Raw genomic sequence first — 20,181 nt, 5'->3', positions numbered from 1 at the left:
CTGTGTGTTTTCAAGGTAAACCTTGGACTAGCAAATCAAAAATGAACCAGACTCACAAGCTAGAGCTCTTCAGCAATGGACTCAATGCTGATTTACATCAACAGAAGCCACTGCTGTGTTTTCCCCATCAGCTCCTTAGAGGAAAGCTTACAAACTTAATTCCCTCTTTACATTTGCTTATTCAAGTTCCAGCTGCATCTCCCCCTAACGTCCCATTAGGGCTTTCCTTTTAATTACTTTTGCACATCATCTGCGCATTCCTTGTAGGGTCCTCTTTCTAGGAACTTGGCTCTCTCTCCCCTGACCCCTTTCACTAATGTTTTCTTTCTTCCTCCCTGCTTCCCCCGAGCCACAGCCCAGCCCCGTGTCTCCACACTCCACTTCTGGCCCGTGCCAGCCCTTGGCGCTGCTCAGCTTTGACATCCTGGGCTGGTACCGGCAAGAGGCGCGGGAGCTCGGGAGACACTGAGCAAACGGGAAGCAGGGCTGGGCGTGGAGTGTTTCATTCACTGAGCATTATGCTCTTGGCTTAATGACAATTCCACATTACACAGACTGTCCTTGCCACTGTCATAAAAGATTAAGGAGCAGAAAGACAAACTACTTAACTGCAGGCAGGTGCAAAAACCTATTCCCTCTGCCTGCCCCTAATGCTCTTTAAAGAAAACACTTGGAGAGATCAGAGAAGATGCACTGCAGAGCTGCAGCAGCTGCCCCTGTGCCACCACGCAGAGACAGGCCACCAGGGCATGTCATGACAATGCACAGGCTCCTCAGGGGCCAAAAAGACCCTTCTCACCCACTCTGTCCCCACACCAAGGCGCAGTCCCCCCACTGCCCCCAGAAACCATGGTGTCCTGCTTGTCCCTGCCCTAGTCCCCAAACTAAGGAAACACAGAAAATGCTTTGGCCAACAGTGCCCAGCTTTAAGATCAAAAACCATCCCACAGCTCCATAAAACTGCTGGGCAGAACAAGAGGAGTTTCCCTCAGCTAGAAGGAAACACCAGACACTGCAGCTTGCTGTTAGCTGCACCCAAGCACATAAAGCACATAGTGAGTAGCTACAAGTCAGCCAGGTTATTCCACAGGGAAAAAACAGACTTCTTGAGAGAAGGTCTAAGTTCATTTATACCATGTAGGCCAAAAAAAAAGAACACCTTTTTTTCTGTAAAGCTGTGCTCATCTTTTTTGTAGTGTAATAGGCAGAAAGACATCTCTCTTCTCCATTCAGCTGAAAGATCACCTTTTTCACTACCAAGATGAAAGACTGGGATCAATGTCAAGATTCACAGGAGAAATCAGTTTACTCTCCTAGTACAAAACAGCAGAAAAGCAAATTCACTCACAGACATGGCTGATAAACTGCTGGAAATTCAGGCCAATATTCTTCAAGTTTAACTATACCTTGCTGCAAAAGACAAGACAAATCAGCTACTTGGACTGCACTTTGAAAATGTAAAGTGCCATGTAAAGTACTATTATTACTAGCAGGCTGCTGAGGATGTCTCCTGTATTTACCATCTGGGAAAAATAACTACTTTAAACAGGCTGTTTGAAAAAGTCCCAGGAGCAGTTAATGTCTTGCAAATATCCTCCCAATCAGCCCCAGATGATGCAAAATAAAAAGCTCCTTTTCCTGTTTCACCTTAGCTCCTAGAATCCCAGGGAAGGCTTCAGGACTGAAACTTTGGCCACTTGCACTCCCCAGCTACTAAAGATCCTCCTGCCCAGTCAACCCAGAGCTCTGCCTGCAGGATTCAGCCCCCGTGAAGGCCTATGTCCCCTTACAGAGGACACAGGGCAGCACGCACAATTTCTCAGATGTTCATTTCAAACAGGATGATTTGTTGTGCTTTAATATTTCAGTATAAGTGAATGAAGGGATTTCTTCCCAGGCTGCAAGCAAGCACCACGTCTGGCTGCTACCAACACTGATGCTTCCCTGCAAATTCCTGCTTGTTGAGGCCACGAGAGCACGAAGTGGAAGAGTGCAGGCTGATCCTTCATGCAATGGGAACATTTTTTCTGTTCAAAATAAGTGTCCAATTTGCAGCTCGTGTAAACCAGCACAGCCCACGGGGACCAGTCATTCCCACCCTGTGGGTGTGAACCAGCACAGCTCTTCTCATCCCGAGGAGCTTTGCCAGTTCACATCCACAATCTGGCTGAAATCATCAATTACCTCTTATTCTTTTATTTTTAGAGCACTTTCCTGATCACCAAAGGCCACAGCAAAACCATACATATTAGCATTTTCACACAGCATTATTACGTGATAAGGCTGAATAGGCCTGTCCTATTTCCACAACTCTACTCCAGTTTGATTTACATCATGTAAATAGAGGTCAAAAACAAGCCTCCAGTCCCAAAAGATGCATTATGTCAGACTGCACCTTCTGTATGTTTTATGGAGCAATTTTTTAGGTCAAGGAACAGTATATAGACCTATCCACTTCAACAGAAAAGCAGAAATGGAAAATAGGACCTATGAGTCAAGCAAGCACAGAGCTTACATGTCACCAGGAACCCATACCCTAGTTATTGATGAACAAGGTGCAGTTGGCATTACAGAGGCTTTCATTTATCCTCCTCAGCCGTTTTGGGAGTGGGGAAGAGTCAACATTTACTGTTTATTTACTTCAGAAACACCACCACAAACTTGCAAACTGCTGCAGATCCACCTGCTGGTGCCACTAAGGTATTTAAGACAGTGGCACTCAAGAGGTTTGTTCCCCAACTACCCTAAGCCATGAAGCTGCCAACAGCTGTGGCATGAGAGGAGGAGAGCCTGGAGCCATCCAAGGGTCTCCAGCCACCTGAGCACTCCCACGGGCCACCCCCCACTGGTCACCACTGTCACAGCTGCTCACACGCATATTCCTGAGCTCCATTTTCAGCAAAGGAAATGTTGAGGTTATTATATTAATATTAAATGCTCTGGCCACTGGCACCAGGCAACATCAGCCTTCCTGATTCACCAAAAGGAAGTAAAACGTGCTACAGGGTGTGCCTTGAAACGATCAAACAGCAGCAAAGGAGAAGGCATCTGCCCTTCAGATATGAGTCTAATGGCTGATTCTTGCTTCACTTGTGAAAATTCACCACATATCCTTACTCAACCTGCAGGGAAAACTCTTCACTAAAAGAAACGCCTGAGCCCCCTCTCCCCATCTCTCTCCCCAGAAAGCTGCTCCTGCAGACAGGGCCCCTGGCCCTGGGACAGGCAGTGAGCACTGACACAAGGTCAGGGCAGCTGTGGGACGCTCGTCCCTGCGCAGCCACCATGGCTGGCACCGGGGTCCCCGCAGCACGACAGGCGAGGTCACATTCCAGGGAAGCAGAGGGAAGATGGAGCAGTGTTTATGTTCATCTGCTTGCTTTTGCCATCTCTGGGCATTTAATCTCTGCAGCTCCTTTCTTCTGACACGATGGGCTTCTCTGAAGTCATCACAGCCTACAGAGCCCATCAAGTAAATGAATCCAGATTTCACTACCAGCCAGCACAGCTCACTCCCACGCCACCGAGCACTGAGAGCTCACTTCCATCTTGACATGCAGGCTTTCCAAGCTCCAAACAAGAATAAGACATTTCAGATGGCCAGTAACTACATAAATATCAGGAAAGCTCAATGAACTGAGCAGCACACCCAAAGTGCAGCATATAGAGCTGGCTGGGGTGACAGCACAGCACGCAGGGGAGTGCGGGGGTCCCATGGACCCCTCAGACAGCAGGCAAGGGTTTTCACTCTTTCTCACTCCTTTTCCTCATCCCAGTTCAAGAATCTATAGCTGGGCTTGGAAGCGATGCAACCTGGTCTTTTACCAGAGATTTTTACTCTCTTAAAGGCAAATTACAAATCGAAAGGTCAAATGAAATACAGCTTTTCCGTAGCACTTAACTGACTTGGTGAACTTCAGAGCATAAACCTAACTGAATAAGGTGGGGGGGGATGGACAACAAAAATCAATAGCTGTTAGTGCCAGAATTTTACTGCAGTTCTCTTTTCTGATTGTTTTCACAAAGTACAAGAGGAGAGTTTCATACCATCCAAAAAAGGTAGAATTCAAGTTATGCTTAAACAAACCTCTGGTTCAAGTTGCCTTGGATTCAAGATCAGTATCTGCTCTGTATTATCAGACCTCGAATGATTCTGTTCCTTGTCTTTTGTTTTCCTTTTTAGAGGTTTATTTTTTAAAGAGGACTATGTAACAGGGCCTCTTCCATTTCAGGAAAAGTAAACAAAATCCTTCGCAGGGAGGATCAGGGATGAAGGAACAAAGCCAGCTAGACTAAACTGTGTGAAGGTGAATTTATTTGTCATCATTTGGTACCACAGCAGCACTGTGACTTTGCTCAAGGTCATGGCAAGGTGCTGCACACAGACACCCTCACTCCCCCCCAGGAAAGCCTGCAGTCACTGTGGCAATGGGAAAGCCACACTGTTAGTCCCAGATTTTGGGTGGGGACCCAAATGAGACCAAAATCCGACAGCAAATCAGTGCCAGGTCCGCAAAACCACGTTCCTAAACCATAGTCCCAGCACAGCCATTAATTCCGTCTTTCTCCTCTCTACTCCTGGACTCACAGAATCATAAAATGGTTTGGGTTGGAAGAGACCTTAAATACCACCTAGATCCGACTCCCTACAGACCATACCAGCTCAAAACATCTTTCCTCAGTAGTAACGTATCCAAACTCAGCTAAAACTCTCGCCACCAGCAGCACAAAGCCCTGTGCAGGGCAAAAAGCAATCAAATCACCACGGAGGATCCATCAAGTCCCAAGCAGCTTTAACACTTAATGCCCAAGTGCAAAGAAATCACAGGTACAAGGGGTTTGGTAGGATCTCTAGGACTTCTTGGGATTAACTGGGCTTTCTTACTGGGGATAGCTAAGGGCTATGTGCTGTTGCTAAGCCCAAGATCTGTGCAAGAGGCTGTGTGCTACACCAAGATTAATTCTCTGGGCACAGACATGCTCTTCATCACAAGAAGTACTGGGGTGGGTGGGCTCTTAAAACCAGAGGAGGAGAACCCCAGGAACCCTCAGCAAGAGAGCTGGACTCTGCCAGAGCTGGGTTTTCTCTCACTCAGGAAGAGGAAATTAAACAGACAGGAGAGAGGCCAACAACTGCTTTAGCCTGGTGGGGACAGGAGGCAAGCATGATAAATATTTAAGTTCCTGCTTATTAGGAAATGCTTGGCAAATAACATGAAGCCTGAAGGGAGTGTTAAAGGGAATATATTCAGTGTTATGGGAAAGTTAATGAGAAGCTGTAACCATTATGTATGTATCATATATGGAAAACTAGGTGAGGCCCCTATAGACCATTATATACTGCTTGAAACTTTATGGACACTGTAATGCATTATTTTTAATGATTCCCTTGCCTGCTTCAGGCCCTGGAAAGCAAGAAGAGCTTGCCTAGCTTCCTGGTGGTGTTTTAGCAATGACACCTTGCTTGTTGCTAGATTTCTGGGTTATTTTAATGAGAAATAATTGGGTTGCTTTCCAAGATTCCACAAAGCCAACATACGCTGAAGAAAAACTCTGAAAAAGTTGCTGCTGTGCTGCAGTGCTCTTCACATCCTCTCCCTTCCAGAGGGTTGCCTCCCCTGGTAAACCATTTATCTACAAATATGCCCTCAAAAACATTGGCACTTCTGCTAGTTCAAGTTTGCATTGTCATCATCCATCTCCAGGGAGAGCCAGGCCACAGAAATAACCAGCTGCAACATCACAACGATTGCCCCTGCAGGAGATGTATATAATGAAAATTGAAAGCTGCAGGATGAACTTCTTACATACTTGTCCTTTTGGTTTATTCATCAGAAATAATTATCTGTGCTTGCATTCACAGGAGCACATACTTTATGATCTACATTAAAATTTAATGGATTTTTAATAATACTGTAACTACAGCAGAAGCAGGAAAAAAGACAGACATTAAACCATATGTGCTGTGTTGGTGGGTAAATGGTGTTGAGCAAACATCAACATGTAACTAGTTTAGCATCAGCGACAGGAAGAGGGAACTGATACTGCCAGGATTTGAAAATTGTAGTGATCTCTAACCCTGAACGTTTAGCTTAAAATCTCCCTCAGCAACAAAAATTAGCACATGCATGAAATGAACAAACACGAGTTTTTGAATGTCAGGGTCCTGCAGGTGACACTCTTGGCCTTTGACAAGCGTCCAAATTCTCCAACTTAGTTTCTCTACCTCTGCAATGGAGAGAAGCAATACGAATATACCCCACGACAGCAGCGTGGGAATGTGTCTGAATTCTGATTTCTGTTGTGCCAATTAAAGCACTCTGCTTTTTACAAAGCTATTGATGTCTGTTCCTTAAATATCAGCAGAAATGACTGCTCCAGCAGGAGAGACTGACACTCTAAACACTCCTCAGAAGCCACTCTGTAGCTAACGAGTCAGTGCAAAGCATCTCTGTGTCACCAATACTTGGACTGACATCTATTTATAGACTAAGAAATTATATACGTGGTGTCCCCACCAACAGTGACACATCTTCATTCAGGCATGAGTCACCTATTCACAAGCATGTCTCCAAAAATAAATCCTATTTACCAGAATTAAATTCTACATGCTCAGGAGAAAAATGTGTCCTTAAAAACAAAACAACAACAAAACGTTAGAAAACCAGACAATGGCAAAAAAACCCCACTGAAGTCCTCAGCCTGCAGGTCTCACGGTTTGGAATGATCATGCTGAGGCGGGAAACGTTTAAGATACAACAATGAAGATGGCTGTACATTGTCATTATGAGCCCCTGCCAAGGTCACCAGAGTGCTGCTGCCCAAAAGGAAGTATCCAGAACATTCTTGGCGACTGGCGCGTTGCAGAAATAGTCAGTATATTGCAGTTATTAGAGAGAACAGACAGAGCGAGCGCCAAGTAATCCCAGAAAATGTAGTGTTAAATAGAGGGTTCAAACCACAAAGCTGTTGATGGGGGAATGTTAAAAATGTCAGTGTGGCTGAAAGACACTCGCCAGTGGTGAAAGTCAAGTAGTGAGCTACTGTTCAGCAGATGCAATAAAAACACGGACGGGTACTTGGGTAATGGGACCAACAATACAGTTGTTGATACAAATTATATCCAGAAAGCAAAGAAATAAATGGATAAATAAATTAATAATGAAGGGGAGAGGGGGGGGAAAGTGGAACTAGTTCAAACTTCTTTTATAGTAATAGTCTCCAGTTGAGCATAATCACCAAAGCTATAGTGATAAGATTGCCAAAACTAGACAAACATCTGTGAGATGAATTCATCTCAGAGGGGAAGCCAACAGCTTGTTATCATTAAAGAGGCAATGCTCTCCCTGCGTTTGAACTGCAGGCCGCCTTGTTACTGCGTTTGCTGAGGCAATCGCACCAGATGTTGGCAGCTATCTTCAGATGGATGACAAGCACCTGCTGTTGGGGAAATTAAATGCTCGTCGGCCTCCTATCCTTCAGGGGAGGGTGGGCTGGGAGGGGAAGAGGGGGAGTGGTGATGGCTGACCCTGTGAAATAAACCTATTTATGCAAAGTGACAGTAAGTGCTGGTTTGCCAAGCAGGGAAACAGAGTAGAAATTCATTGGATCTCTTCCATTGCCCCCGGTGAAATCTGCTCCCACCTTCCCAGTCCTGACAATTAACATGGCACCAATCTGAACTTGCTAAACCACTCATCAGAGTAATAGAGTCAACAGAGGGACCTTCTCCTGAAAAGTCACACAGCAACTTCCCCTGAAGCGGAACATCACCACAGCGGGGTCTGCTGCATCCCCTCCTTCCCAATAAACACCCCTAGGACAAGCTCACAGCTCAGCCCCTGCAGGGGACACACACTCAAAACACTTGGCAATGCCAGTGTTAAAATAAATAGGTGCTCAAGGTGGAATCCTGCATGTTTGTATTTGCTGAGGTTTAAAATCGATGCACAAACGTCCTCTTGCCTTCACCACCAGCCTCACCTGCCCGGATCAGACCAGCCTCCCTCCACATCAGGAGTGGCAGGGAAGGTCACGACAGGCACTGCAACTCATTTTAACAAAGAAAACACATAACTGCTTCTTCCCTGACAGACTTGCCAGTGTTCTCAGCTTTCAGGGAAAAGAAAAACTGCAAAATGTGAACTCCTTTTATATGAGCGATCACTTCTGCATGACACAGCCAAAACTCCTCTTCAGACTTCCACAGGGATGACATTACAGCAAAGGAATATCTTCTGTGATATGGACCCACAGTGATTCAGGAGCCTGAATCACCATTTCAACAACAGTTTGCCCTGAAGGGCAAAACACCAATTTTAACTCCTTCCACCCCAAACCCTCATGGAATGTCCCCGACAGAGACAATGTTCGTTTGCTCTAAACTGTCCACATGCATTTCAGGTACCCTTCAGAACAGGAGACAGTTAATCCTCATTCTGCTTAGATTATCTTAATTGGCTCTTCGTTTGAGCTACTTCGCCCTTGTCCCCATTTGTGCAGTTATATTTATAAACACACACCCTGTGCCACACACAGCACAGCTCTCCCTTGCACGTGCTGCCCAGTGCCAGGCTGTTAGTGACAGGAGGGACCAGGACCAACCTGCCACGCTCAGCTCCCACCCCACTGCTACCAAACATAAATTCAGGCCCATGTTTTCCCCTGAAAATTAAATACTGACTTCTCCTAATAGAGATATACATGCAGAAGATGGATATCAAATGAATTTTATATTCTGCCTGAGTAGAATTAGCTTAAGTTTAATTAAACTGGTCGTACCCCAATATCACACATGTGAACAAAGCTCGGTTATTGCGCCTCCAGGACTGACTGAAAATCCTCTTGTGGATTTTTTGCAGCCTGATGGAAACCCATGGGAATAAATAAAAAGAACAAGCACACACACACACAAAAAAATCCCAAGAACCACCAGGCTGTGCTGCACAGAACCCTCCACTTTCAAAACAAATTTTCCATCAGAAAAATGTAATTTTTTAAAAATCCAGCTGCAGATCAAACAACTTCACACAGTACAGCAGGGTGAAAGGCAGACAGGGCTGGGACAACTGCTGGAGGAGGGCACAGCAGGATTCCTGGGAGTACAGGAGCTCTGCAGGCATGGGGCTGGGCAAGGGGTAACCAGCTCCTCGGGACAGAGGGGGTGGAGTGTCTGGCACCCCTCTGCTCACCCTGGGCAGCACCAGCTGAACAGGTTACCAGTGCACCCATTCCTTCCCAGGTGGAAAAAAAATCATTACTACACCTCCTTCCAGTACTGTGTGCCCTTTTTCCATGTTTTGGAACAATTTCTATGAAGTTCCTCATGGACACTTCTAAAAGCCCTTTTCTTAAGGGCCTGGACTTGGAGCTCCATTTAAAAAACCCTCACATTTCACATCCTATCACTCAACACCAGTGTATTTATTATGTAGTGTGATGACAATGATCAAACGATTACTCTCCAATCAATTACGTTTTAACTAACTCACTTGAGCTGATGAGCCTACCCCCAATTGGTGAGCAGCACAGAACAAGCCTCAATTACACCGTACACAGTTTTAAATAACTGCTGCTATTTTTTCATTAGAGAATCAATGCTAAAACATGAGTTTTCTCAAGGCAAAGCTTTGGCACCCTCAGCTGAGCTACTCAAAGAACAGAAGCAACGTTCTGGGCACAGGCTCTCACTTCCAGGGATGTCAGGAGTGGTGCCTACACTGATAAATATGTTCCTGGAGAGTCCAAGAGGCTGCACTTCAAGACAAGTGCCAAAGTGGAATCTGATGCAATTTCACAGCATATATTGGAAATACCTATTAGAATATTTTCCCTCACTCCTATTGCAGTGGTTTAACACCACTGCCTTTTGCTTTCAATGCAGCTCATTGGGCCAGTGTCTTTCTGAAGAACAGCCACTTTCATAGGCCCTGCTCTAAAACAGGGGCTCCAAGATGCTACCACAGCACAACAAAAACGAAGCATTTCCTTTCCCAGAAGTCCTACATCTACAACCCCACTCATCTGCACTGGGGCTGAATCCAAGACCTCTCCAGGGATTAATTAAACATGTTACTAGACATGAATAACTAAAATTGTCAGGTATTTTAGATAGCCTACTGGATTAGCATAAAATAAAAGTGGGTGAAAAACACAATTTACTTCCTTGGTGTCTCAGGAAAGATACACAGGTCATTTTCATGGTTTTGGCTCAGTTACAAAACTGATACAAAGACACTACAAATACACACATATACCCTGGTAAAGGAAACACGTTTTTTGCAATTTTTTTCTCACTAAACACAGCCCCTGAGGTATCACTGACTTCATGTGGACTCTTAGCTCGCTTCTGGATCACTAGTGGGGCATCCTGCTCTGCAAGCTCAGGACAGACTGCCCAGGGATGTTTTGAATGCCCCCTTCCTGGAAGTGCCCAAGGCCAGATTGGATGCAACCTGGGCTAGCGGGAGGTGTCCCTGCCCATGGCAGGGGGATTGGAACTAGATGATCATTAAGGTCCTTCCAACCCAAACCAGTCTACGACACTATGACCAGTACTGCTCCCCTACTACTTCTAAAGTATGTGAGACAGAACATTGGGCACCAGCTGCAAATTCATGTTAAAAAAAAAAAAATAAATTAAAAAAATCAGGATATAGCAGAGTTGTCTTAAATCCATTTTTAAGACAGGATGCCCTGCCCTTGTGTCTCCTGGGAGCTGGGGGTGCTCAGGCCACCTCTCCAGCAGAGCTACACAGCCCTGAGCCAGCACCAGTGCTGTCAGTGCAGCTTCAGCCCCTCAGCTCTGCTGCCCCTGTGTTCCCCCTGGTGTGGGATGTGCATGACACAAGGGCTGGCAAGTTGACATTTCCCATGCCCTTCAGAACCTGCTAAGTAAAAAAGGCAACGAAACGTAAGGGGAGACAAAACAGCTCACCCACCTCCAGCAGCAAGTAGGTGGCACAGTGGGAAACACAAGACAGATGCTGGGGGCCCCAACTCCCTGCCACAATTACCTGATCTCACCAGGGTTTATGGGACTACAGCACAAAAGCTTCCTCACCATTTTGTTTAACCAGAGTAGAAAAGGAAACAAAACTGTACTTCAAACTTCTGCTGGCTTCTGATACAGCCCTCTTGCCCACAAATCCTGCCTTAACATTTCCTCTTTTCATAAAATCCAGGTAGAAACCAACATCTAATTTATAACAAAACCGCTTCCATAAAGCCTGTGTCTTATTACAGACCACCTAAAAACTGACTTCCTGTGGACAACTTTCATGGACAGAATGAAAGCTCTGGCTGCTTTTAAAGCAATGATCAAGTTTCTCAGTTTGTTTTTAAAAAAACCCAACAAAACTAAATAAAAGAGCATGCGTGGGAAGGAAAAGAAAGAATAAAAAGGGCTTTAGGTCATGAGGGACCACCATATCCCAAATCCCTTAGCCACATGCCAAAGCAAAAATGTCAAGGAATATTCATTATCCTTTGGAATATCATGGAGATATTGTTCAAGTAGGGAAATCCAGAAATCCTGGCACTTGAAAGGCCAAGCGACGGGCAGAGGCAGCAGCCTGACCAAGGCTGAGGGCTGTTCCGTGTCACTGCAACGGAACAGGCCCCGAAAATCACATTTTCCATTGTCCCAAATTTATCAGAAGCTGCAATCGCTGACGTATTTGTCTATTGCTCGTTCTGTTTTAAGGAGGTGCGGTGATTTGAATTCAGCAACCTCTTAACTAGGAACACACTGGTAGTTTAGATAGAAAAGAATCTCAGGAGCTACAAGATCTTTTGTACCAGGTCTAGAGCTCCCTTTTCAAGGGAACAGTGCTGTTAGCAGCAGCTAAAAACTGCCAACACATTCTCTATTTTACTGCATATTACAAATGTTTTGAAACTCAGGCTATTACAGGCTAGAATGTAAATAAGTGTCCAAATCTGTCCCTTCATTTCATAAAATGTAACCAATTCACAAATATTTAATCTGGAAATAACAGTGCTGAAAAATGTGAAAGGCTAACAACTTGTCAAACCAAAAAATGACTTTTCTGCAAAGCAAATACTTTAAGAATAGACCATCCATGTATCCTATTGACTATTAAATCAACATATCAATGTCCAATGGATGTAACAATACAATTCAAACTCTATGCCAAGTCTAAATTAACCAAGCTTTCACTTTCACACATGCAAAATTCCTTGCCCCTCCTGATCCCAGCCTTAGCTCCAAGCCCTGCACAGACTTCCAAATCCCTCCAAAATGAACCCATGGAGAGAAAACCACCTTTTCTCATGCTAACAACTCTATTGTAATAACATCTTCAGAGGCCATACTCAAGGTCTCAGGGAAAAGTAAACCACTGGAGTGCTTAATACTGCCCTGCCACATTAACTCGTTCACACCCAGACAGCCTTGCCAATTGAGGACGAGTTTTCCCTCCTGTTTTCTTCATTTCTATTTTCACAGCTGTCAGAGAGGAAAACATGTAGGAAGCAAGTTCTGTAAACCACCCAATTAGGCTGAAATCCTGGGTGTGCATCCCCCCTCTTCCCTCTGCCCCCTCCCTGCACAGCTACGCAGAGAAAGCAGAGGGACTTTTTGTCTCCTGCTCAGAAAATATTAATTTTTCAAAGGTTAAACTGATCATTTATTTGCATGGCTATGTTATAACGTGATATTTTATCACCAAAGAAGGAAATTCTCATTCTCACATTTTGCTGTCCCTCTCAGCTTTAGTTTTTGTGCAAGGGAGCACCAGGGCTCTCTTCTGCCCAGGCCTGCCTGCAGCACAGGGCTGGAGAGGTTACCCTCCTCTGACTTGCTGAGATGTTAAATCCTGGCTACAGAAGGAAGAGATAAGAAAATTATGATCTTTCAAAAGCTCAAGAGTTGCCCAGAAGAAAAAAAAAAAAAAAAAAAAAAAGAACCCAAGTAACAACAGAAGCTAGATATTATTATTCCACTGGTCTGTTTTGCATCTCACAGGAAATAACAAGTGACTGTACAAAATGCTTTGGATCCAGAGAGGTAATTCAGAAATCCTGTCTTGTTTCAAAATTTCTTAAAAGCCATTCTTGTGGAAACAACATATTCCAAGCAAAGTTGAAACATGCCTGCGATTTGTCTGAGGGACCTTGTGGCAAGCCAGAACAGAAAGCAAAATTAATGCATATTGGGCCGTTCCAATTTCATCTGAAGACGTAAAATAAAAAGCAAGTGCCACAGCCTCCCCCCCAAGAGTCATTTGAGGTTTGTTGTGAAAGAAAAAGACAGAGTCAAAGCTCCTGCTTTGAGATTTAGACAAGAAGTAAACCAGCTGGGGTCTCCAACATCAATCTGCTTTTCTAGCAGACTGAAGTAACAGTATGTAAAAGTATTGTTTATCCATAAAACTATTTCACACCTCTCCTTTAAAAATCATCATTCTTTTTCCAAAAAGTAAACATTTAAATATATTCTCTCTCACAAGAAAATATTATTTTTTAATTATTTTTTTTTTACAACAACAGTCACATAAGGGCTAATCTAATGCCTCAAGACAAGTGGAACATACCTTTACCATAACTGTTCCATCATGCTGGAAACAAGGGCTGGAAGGGACTGTTCCAATCAAGACTGATCATGGCATTTTCAGTAAGAAGATTTTCACTCAGAATTCTGTTTTAATAACTGGGTCAAAAACTGTACCTGGAGCCCAACACCAAATTCACCTACCAATTAGTTCACCTACCAATTAATGACCACATGCAATGTTTTGAGTTCCTAAGCTCATTGGGTGGCCCCTCTGCCCCATGTCTGAGCCTGGCTTGCTCCACACCAACGTGGCAATGGGGGGACCAGGAGCTGGGGCAGGGAAAGGGTTAAAATCCCATGTCAAACAGCACGTCCTGGCTCCAGACCAGAAGGGACATGGGAACCAGGGCAGCTGAGTTATAAAGGCCTTATTGTAGCAGCCCACTGGATTGGAAATGACTTGTAGGCCTAATGAAACAAAACTTTGGCAGTAAAACAGAATGAAAGGAATGAGACAATAAAAGAGAGGAACAAAGGGAGCAGAGTTGTTTCAGCTTAGGAAAATAAGCTCACTTTGTTGTTGGGAAAAGCCAAAGCCGATTAGGCTTAACCAATGACTAGGCATAAGTCTTCCAAACTAATTACACAGTTCGCCATGTGAAGTATAATTGCAAGTGGCAAAATAAGGACTAGGCTACTTTCACAGGAGCTCTGCAAAGGGAACTGGAAAAAATGAACCCCACCATGTCCCTCATCATCAGCCACTTGCAGCTTAAAAGGTGCAGAACACACACGTCCTGAGAGAAGCTGAATTTGTGAGTGTCTGGGGCCTTCTGCTGGTCACAGTCCTTGGGGTGAGGCTTTCAGAGGCTGTTGCTTTTTTTTTTTTTCCTTTCTTTTTTTCAAATGATACCAGAAACCTTAAACACTCCAACCTGTCCTCATCTCGGATGGCACCGTTTCTCTTACACTTCCAGAAAGCCATAGAAAAAGAGGCAGATTGGTGGCCCCAGCCCTGCAGGGAGCTCAGGGCACTCGTGGCCTCTCTGGAAGGAAGGGACATGGGGGTCAGAGCACAGCCCCATCATGCTGCCCCTTCCATCTCCTCACTTCCCATACTTTTAAAAGTCTCTTTTAAAACTTGGTCTTAACAGCCAACTTCTCACATGTCTGCCCACAGGCAACACTGCAGACCCTGGACGGGTTAACACAGCCAGTGAATTTATTTTGTTTGCAAGAATGTTTGAAACATCTTTGACTTGAATAACAGAGGATCACAGAAACAACTGCACTAGACTGTCAGGATTAGGTACTAAGACAATGGCTTCTTTTTTTTCCTTCTGATTGTAAACGAGTTTGGAGGCATTTTCACTGGTAAAGAGAGGAAAGACCGTCAGCTAAAAGTTTTCTTTTCCTTGGAGAAAAAGGTTCTGGCATTTACTTTTCAAAAAGCTGCAGTTTCAAATTCAACACTTTAGGCCCTTTCCTGCCAACTCCAGCTAAACGGGTGAGTCTGTCCAGCCCCAAAGCTGATGGCTGCTCTAAGCACCTCAGGTATTTTGAGCACTGCCTCCAGTTACCAAAACAACCTCCCCTTGGTTGCAAAGCTGTTCCCCACAGCAAGTACAAACAGGATTTCAAGAATCACAGCAGTAGGTAAGCAGTTTTTTCCACCCCAATAAATAAGCTCAGCATTTCAACGACCAAGTCACCTGAGATGCTCTTATCAAATATGGGCGGCTGCTCGACACCTGAGTTATGTCATGCAACCTGCTTTCTCTTAAGAAAGCTCCAAATGCAGCCCTTGCCCACCGTGTGCATTGCAATGGTTTGACTGGCAAATGACGCTTGTGTGCTAAGCAGTGTGGCACAGCCTCATCCCCAGCACCTGCCACCAAGAGCTTGCAACCTGAGCAAGCAAGTCAAGGACAGGTGGGGCCACAGAATGGACAAGGAGAAGGAAGCAGCTCCTACAAGGTCCCATGAGGTTCCAATCCTGGGTCAAATGAGTCCTCTAATTTAGCTGGCCCACAAGTCCCCATTTCCTATAGTCATTATCTAGCTCTGCATCTTCTCACAACCAGAGCCTCAATCTCACAACAATCACCTCAAAGCACCCCACAAACAGTCTCAGCTGATACACAGCCGTGCAGCGGAGAGAACTTGAACCTGCCAGCACAGAAGGTTGAGCCATGGTGACCCAGCCAAGTTGCCTCTCCAGAACACCACCCGCTTCACCAAACTCACCTCCTTGTCACCATCTAGGAAGCAACTAAAAAAGGTCACCAGGTGGCACAGGGGCCAAGCCTGGTGAGCCCGAGTCCTACAGGAACTGAGCTCCAGTGACTGACCACACACTGGACCATCTCAGCAGAACATCCCCAGCTCCACTGCCAGAGGAATGGGCTCCTACCTTGACTGCAACTCGTGCAACTACTTTCAGGTCCTTAATTTCTTTAGCCTTCGAATTAAGACACTTGAAAAAACACTTGATTCTCCAAAAGCTTTGCCTTCTTTTAAGCTATCTCAAGGAAGGCAGAACTGAAGTGTCCCGAATCACTAGTCACCCCTAAAAATCACAGCCTGGTTGTCTGCATTTGCAGGGACTGTGAAACTGCAAGCATGAAACTACCAGATGGTGAAATTAGAAAGACTGTATTAAGACAGCATCCAGACAATATGCAAAGCACTTATATTGAAACTATTATTAACTTCAAAAATACAGGTTAGAGGAGCTCTGCAATTATAAGTAACTACAGAAGAAACATCCAAAAGCTCATGTAATCCTTTAATAAAAGGCTCAGCAGGCTGTAAACATCCTGCCGGAATCAAACATTATTATTGAAAATAAAATGAATGGTTTGCAAAACAACTATCAATCCAGCACAGGAACAGTTTACAAACTCCCCTCCTCAGCACTCAACAAAATAGTGCCTGGCCAAGGCTTTTCAGGGCAGTTAAAAGAAACATAAGCTAACTACAAGGAATGGGAGCTGCTTTGCTTTGGGATACCCTGTGGTGTCCTCATGCAAGCATGCATCTAAATCATCAGCTGATGCACTCCAAAAGACAGGAATCAAGCTGTATGGAGCTCCCAGACAGTGGGGCTGAGAGGAGTCCCCATGGAAGGTGGCACCACAAATTCCTTTCCAAGCAGATGGCTTTGCAAGCTCTACACCTCATCAGACTCCTGACCATGCATCCAGAAGCCTTGAGGATCCAGTAAGCTCCATGGAAGTCAGCAGCACTAAGATCGCTCTAGATCGAGCCTGGAATGTGGGAGCTGAGCTATCCCATCACTGTAAAGACTATTTTGGCAAGATTCAGGTTTCCTTGCCTGCATAATCTTTTCTTTTTTTTTTCAAAAGATCAGTATTCTACATCTATTTCCACAGGATAAGGATATTTTAATGAGAAATTAAATGGATATTCTAGTGACTTCCATTTTATTACTGCTATTCAGATGGTTCTTTCAGGCATTTTCACAGCTTAATGAGCTCTCTCAAATCAGTCTATCTGCTCCTTTTGCCACTGGAAACAGGGGTAAACAGAAGGCTGACTTTTATGGAGTAGACACAACTGGGTAATTGTTCAGCTAGGGTCAAATTCCTCCTGAACATACACAAATTCACCTCCCAGTGATACATTTTCTTTAACGAAGGTAAACACTGTTGGCAACGATACACACATGCAACAAACAGAATCGGAATTCCAGAAGCTATTCCAGAGGCTTTGAGACATTGCACTGAAAGTCAAAAAAATGTGGCCCTTCATTGAGAACAGGCCTCACAGTCCTGTTTTTCAAAACACACTTTGAGAATAATGGGGGGAGGGCAGGGAGGGAGGGGAAGAAAGAAGAATTCAAAATATGTGGTGCTCACTTGGGCAGGAACTTACCTTGCCAAACTGTTCAAAGTATTGCTTTACGTCCTCCACTACTGTATTAGCCGATAATCCACCTACAAATATTTTCTTTGTTCTCGTGACCATCTGTAAGAAATTACAAGACAAGTACACGGTTTAACCAGATTATTTCAAACAATATGTGGAAAAAAAAAAATATATATCTTCTTCAGATGCCATCCCTAACCCAGTTAATGAGAGCATCTCTTTACAAAAGCAATTCTGATTCCATTTGATTAGATACTTCTTTTTTTCCTTTGTCTTGTTTTGGTTTTATTTGAGAAATGGCTGAGGAAAGGCACTCAATAACAGCTCTAGCCCCCCGGATATTTTTTTTTAATAAGTGATTTTTATTGTGCTTCTCAATGCAAATATAAGTGGAAAAGGAGTCCAAGTGTTGTATCCTCATAGATACTGTCTCAATAAGACATTCCATTTCCACCCTTTTTTCTCCTAAAGACAGAGTGAATTCTCTTTGACAGACAAAAGGTAATTACATCAAACTGAAGTGATATGTTAATAACTTTCCATGGGTCAGTTTAAAAGGAACTTGCACAGTCACTTTAAAAATAATCAAATGACAGAAAGCAGCACAAGCTACGAAGGCAGTCCTCTAGGTGCCCCAAACCACATTCCAGCTCACAGTGTCAGTGTCCATCAGGGGCTGGATCAAGCCCTTTGGAACCCCCTTTGTGTTGCCCAAGCACCCAGCTGAGCAACCAACTCTTCTTGTTGACCCAGATGTGCCTGAGTTTGGTCCATGGAAATTGAAGGGATGATGCTGAACACTCTATGGAGAAGGTGCTTTCAGATGACCATGACCTGGCAGGGGAAGCTGGTATCTTTGGTGGACCCCAAACCACTTAAGTCTTGTGGGCCACCTCGATGGTGGGCTGATCCAGGACAATATTATTAACATGCTCCAAAGGGATGAGCAGCGTCCTGTATGCTTGGCCACAGGGGAAACACCCCAATACCCTTCCCAGTGGAGACGATTGAGTAGCACCCTAACACCCTCACACACACACACACACAGAGATGCTTGAAGTTAACTCAAGAAACCAACACACATCTGAAAGAAATTCATGCATTAAACCACTTAAGTTTGATTTCTGTCTGACAGAAACCGGACGGAGCAGCCAAGTTACAACAGCAAAAGTGAAAAAACATCCCCTAACTCCAGAACCAGGACTGGCCTGGCAGACACTGAAGGAATGCAAAGGAACCACACAGAGCAGTTGGCTGGAGACACAACTGCTGTACCTGCTCCATGTGAAGCCAGGATTTTCTTCACTTTTTCATTTTGTCACCAAAGATGAGATGCATTTTGTGAGAGCTCCCGAAGGTGGTGAGGCCCAGTGCATGGTCACTGGGGGTGCCTGGAGGGCCACCAGCCTCCAGCAGTGGCACAGCCACCCATCACGACCCTGTACCACCAGACCTGTCCCACATACCAGTGGTAATGAGCCACTGCAGGCAAAGCCTTCACAGATCTGAGGCACCCAACAAAAAACTTGGAGTGGCCCCAAATTCTCTCAGCAGAGAACAAATTAAAGATTGCTCCTGTCTCCACTGCCATTCAAATTAACCAGGGTAGGTATTTCCCTCAGTCAACCCCTAACCATGCTTTACAGAACTTCTTTTTTTTTTTTTTTTTCTGTAAGTTAGGAAGAAAAGAGAGAAAAAAAAGTGTAAAAATTCAATTATTTTTTCCTGGCTGCAATCTAGGGCTCCAAAATTGAAGCCCAAGCATATATTTTTCTGTAGAAAATTGTCATTTACAAATAAAGAATTGGCTAAAGCAAACTTGTAACTAAAGGATTTTGCAGGGCTGTCAAGAGGCCTCTGCCTGCCAGCATCTGATTTAAGATCAGGCCAAGCTTCTGTTGTCATACAAAAGAGGGAGGAAAGCAATTATTCTAAAGCAATATTTTAAATTATCATTTTTATATTTGACCAAAAAGAAAGAAAGAGAGAGCTACTTCTTTGAGAAGCAAGATTGAAGGTTAAAGGAAAAAAAAAAACCCAGAACCTACTTTGTTTCAATAGCTTCAGTCAAAGAAAATATTGGTAATGACAAGCAAATTGACAACATTTTAATGCCTAGAGACGTGTTGTGAGCTGGGAGATGGTTTCAGAAACCAGCTCTTTGGTACAAAAGTGAAGCACAAAATTAAGTCTGCTTTTACAATCTACGTTTTCCTGAAGAGATGGTTCAATTGTTTTGTTAGACACATTCCCCTCAGCAAAAGAGCAGAAGTAACATGCAGCCTTAGCAATTCCTCCTCTCCCTGCGTGCCTCAACAGGAGATTTTGTTGCCTTCCTTCCACCCACAGCATGAGTTACTATCATGTCCCCAGGCTCGCCACGGGCACAGCCAGGCACCATCTCCTCACTCCTCACCTCCCACAGCCCAGAACCCATGGGCAGCCCAGGAGACTCAGTCCTTAAACACATGCAGGGCTGGAAATCAGCCTTTTCCCCCTCAGGACCTGGATGTGCAGGGTGGAGGTGCCCAACAAGCTCCTGCAGCCGGCAGCGAGGCCAGCAACTGTGCTCGGCTCCCATTTAGCCCAGGGCACCCAAGAGAGCCCCAGCAGAGGAGAAAAGCTGCTTTTTGTATTGGAAGCACCCTTTCTGTTCTCAAACATTAATGCAGGGTAAGCTGCTGGGCACAGTTGACTTGTCTGTGCTGGTACAGCCTCACCAATCTTCAATTAGAGAACTGTGGCAGGACTCAGACCAACGGGAAACAAAGCCT

General features: G+C 44.6%; 1 protein-coding gene across 1 annotated transcript in view; it reads right to left on the bottom strand.

Moving 5' to 3' along the window:
• Window positions 1-18,077, bottom strand: part of MSI2 (musashi RNA-binding protein 2) — a 152,893-nt gene extending 134,816 nt beyond the window's left edge. Inside the window, exons 1-2 of the mRNA XM_010009100.1 lie at window positions 18,063-18,077; window positions 17,414-17,506 (exon numbers count right to left, since the gene is read on the bottom strand). Of these exons, the coding sequence (XP_010007402.1) occupies window positions 17,414-17,506; window positions 18,063-18,077 (108 nt within the window). The remainder of the gene's footprint in view (window positions 1-17,413; window positions 17,507-18,062) is intronic.
• Window positions 18,078-20,181: the final 2,104 nt, after the last annotated feature.

This window comes from Chaetura pelagica, unplaced genomic scaffold, assembly GCF_000747805.2.
Source record: "Chaetura pelagica isolate M959 unplaced genomic scaffold, ChaPel_1.0 scaffold72, whole genome shotgun sequence".
Classification (NCBI taxonomy): domain Eukaryota; kingdom Metazoa; phylum Chordata; class Aves; order Apodiformes; family Apodidae; genus Chaetura; species Chaetura pelagica.
The sequence above is the reverse complement of the archived record's forward strand: the minus strand, read 5'-3'. Positions and strand labels throughout refer to the sequence as shown.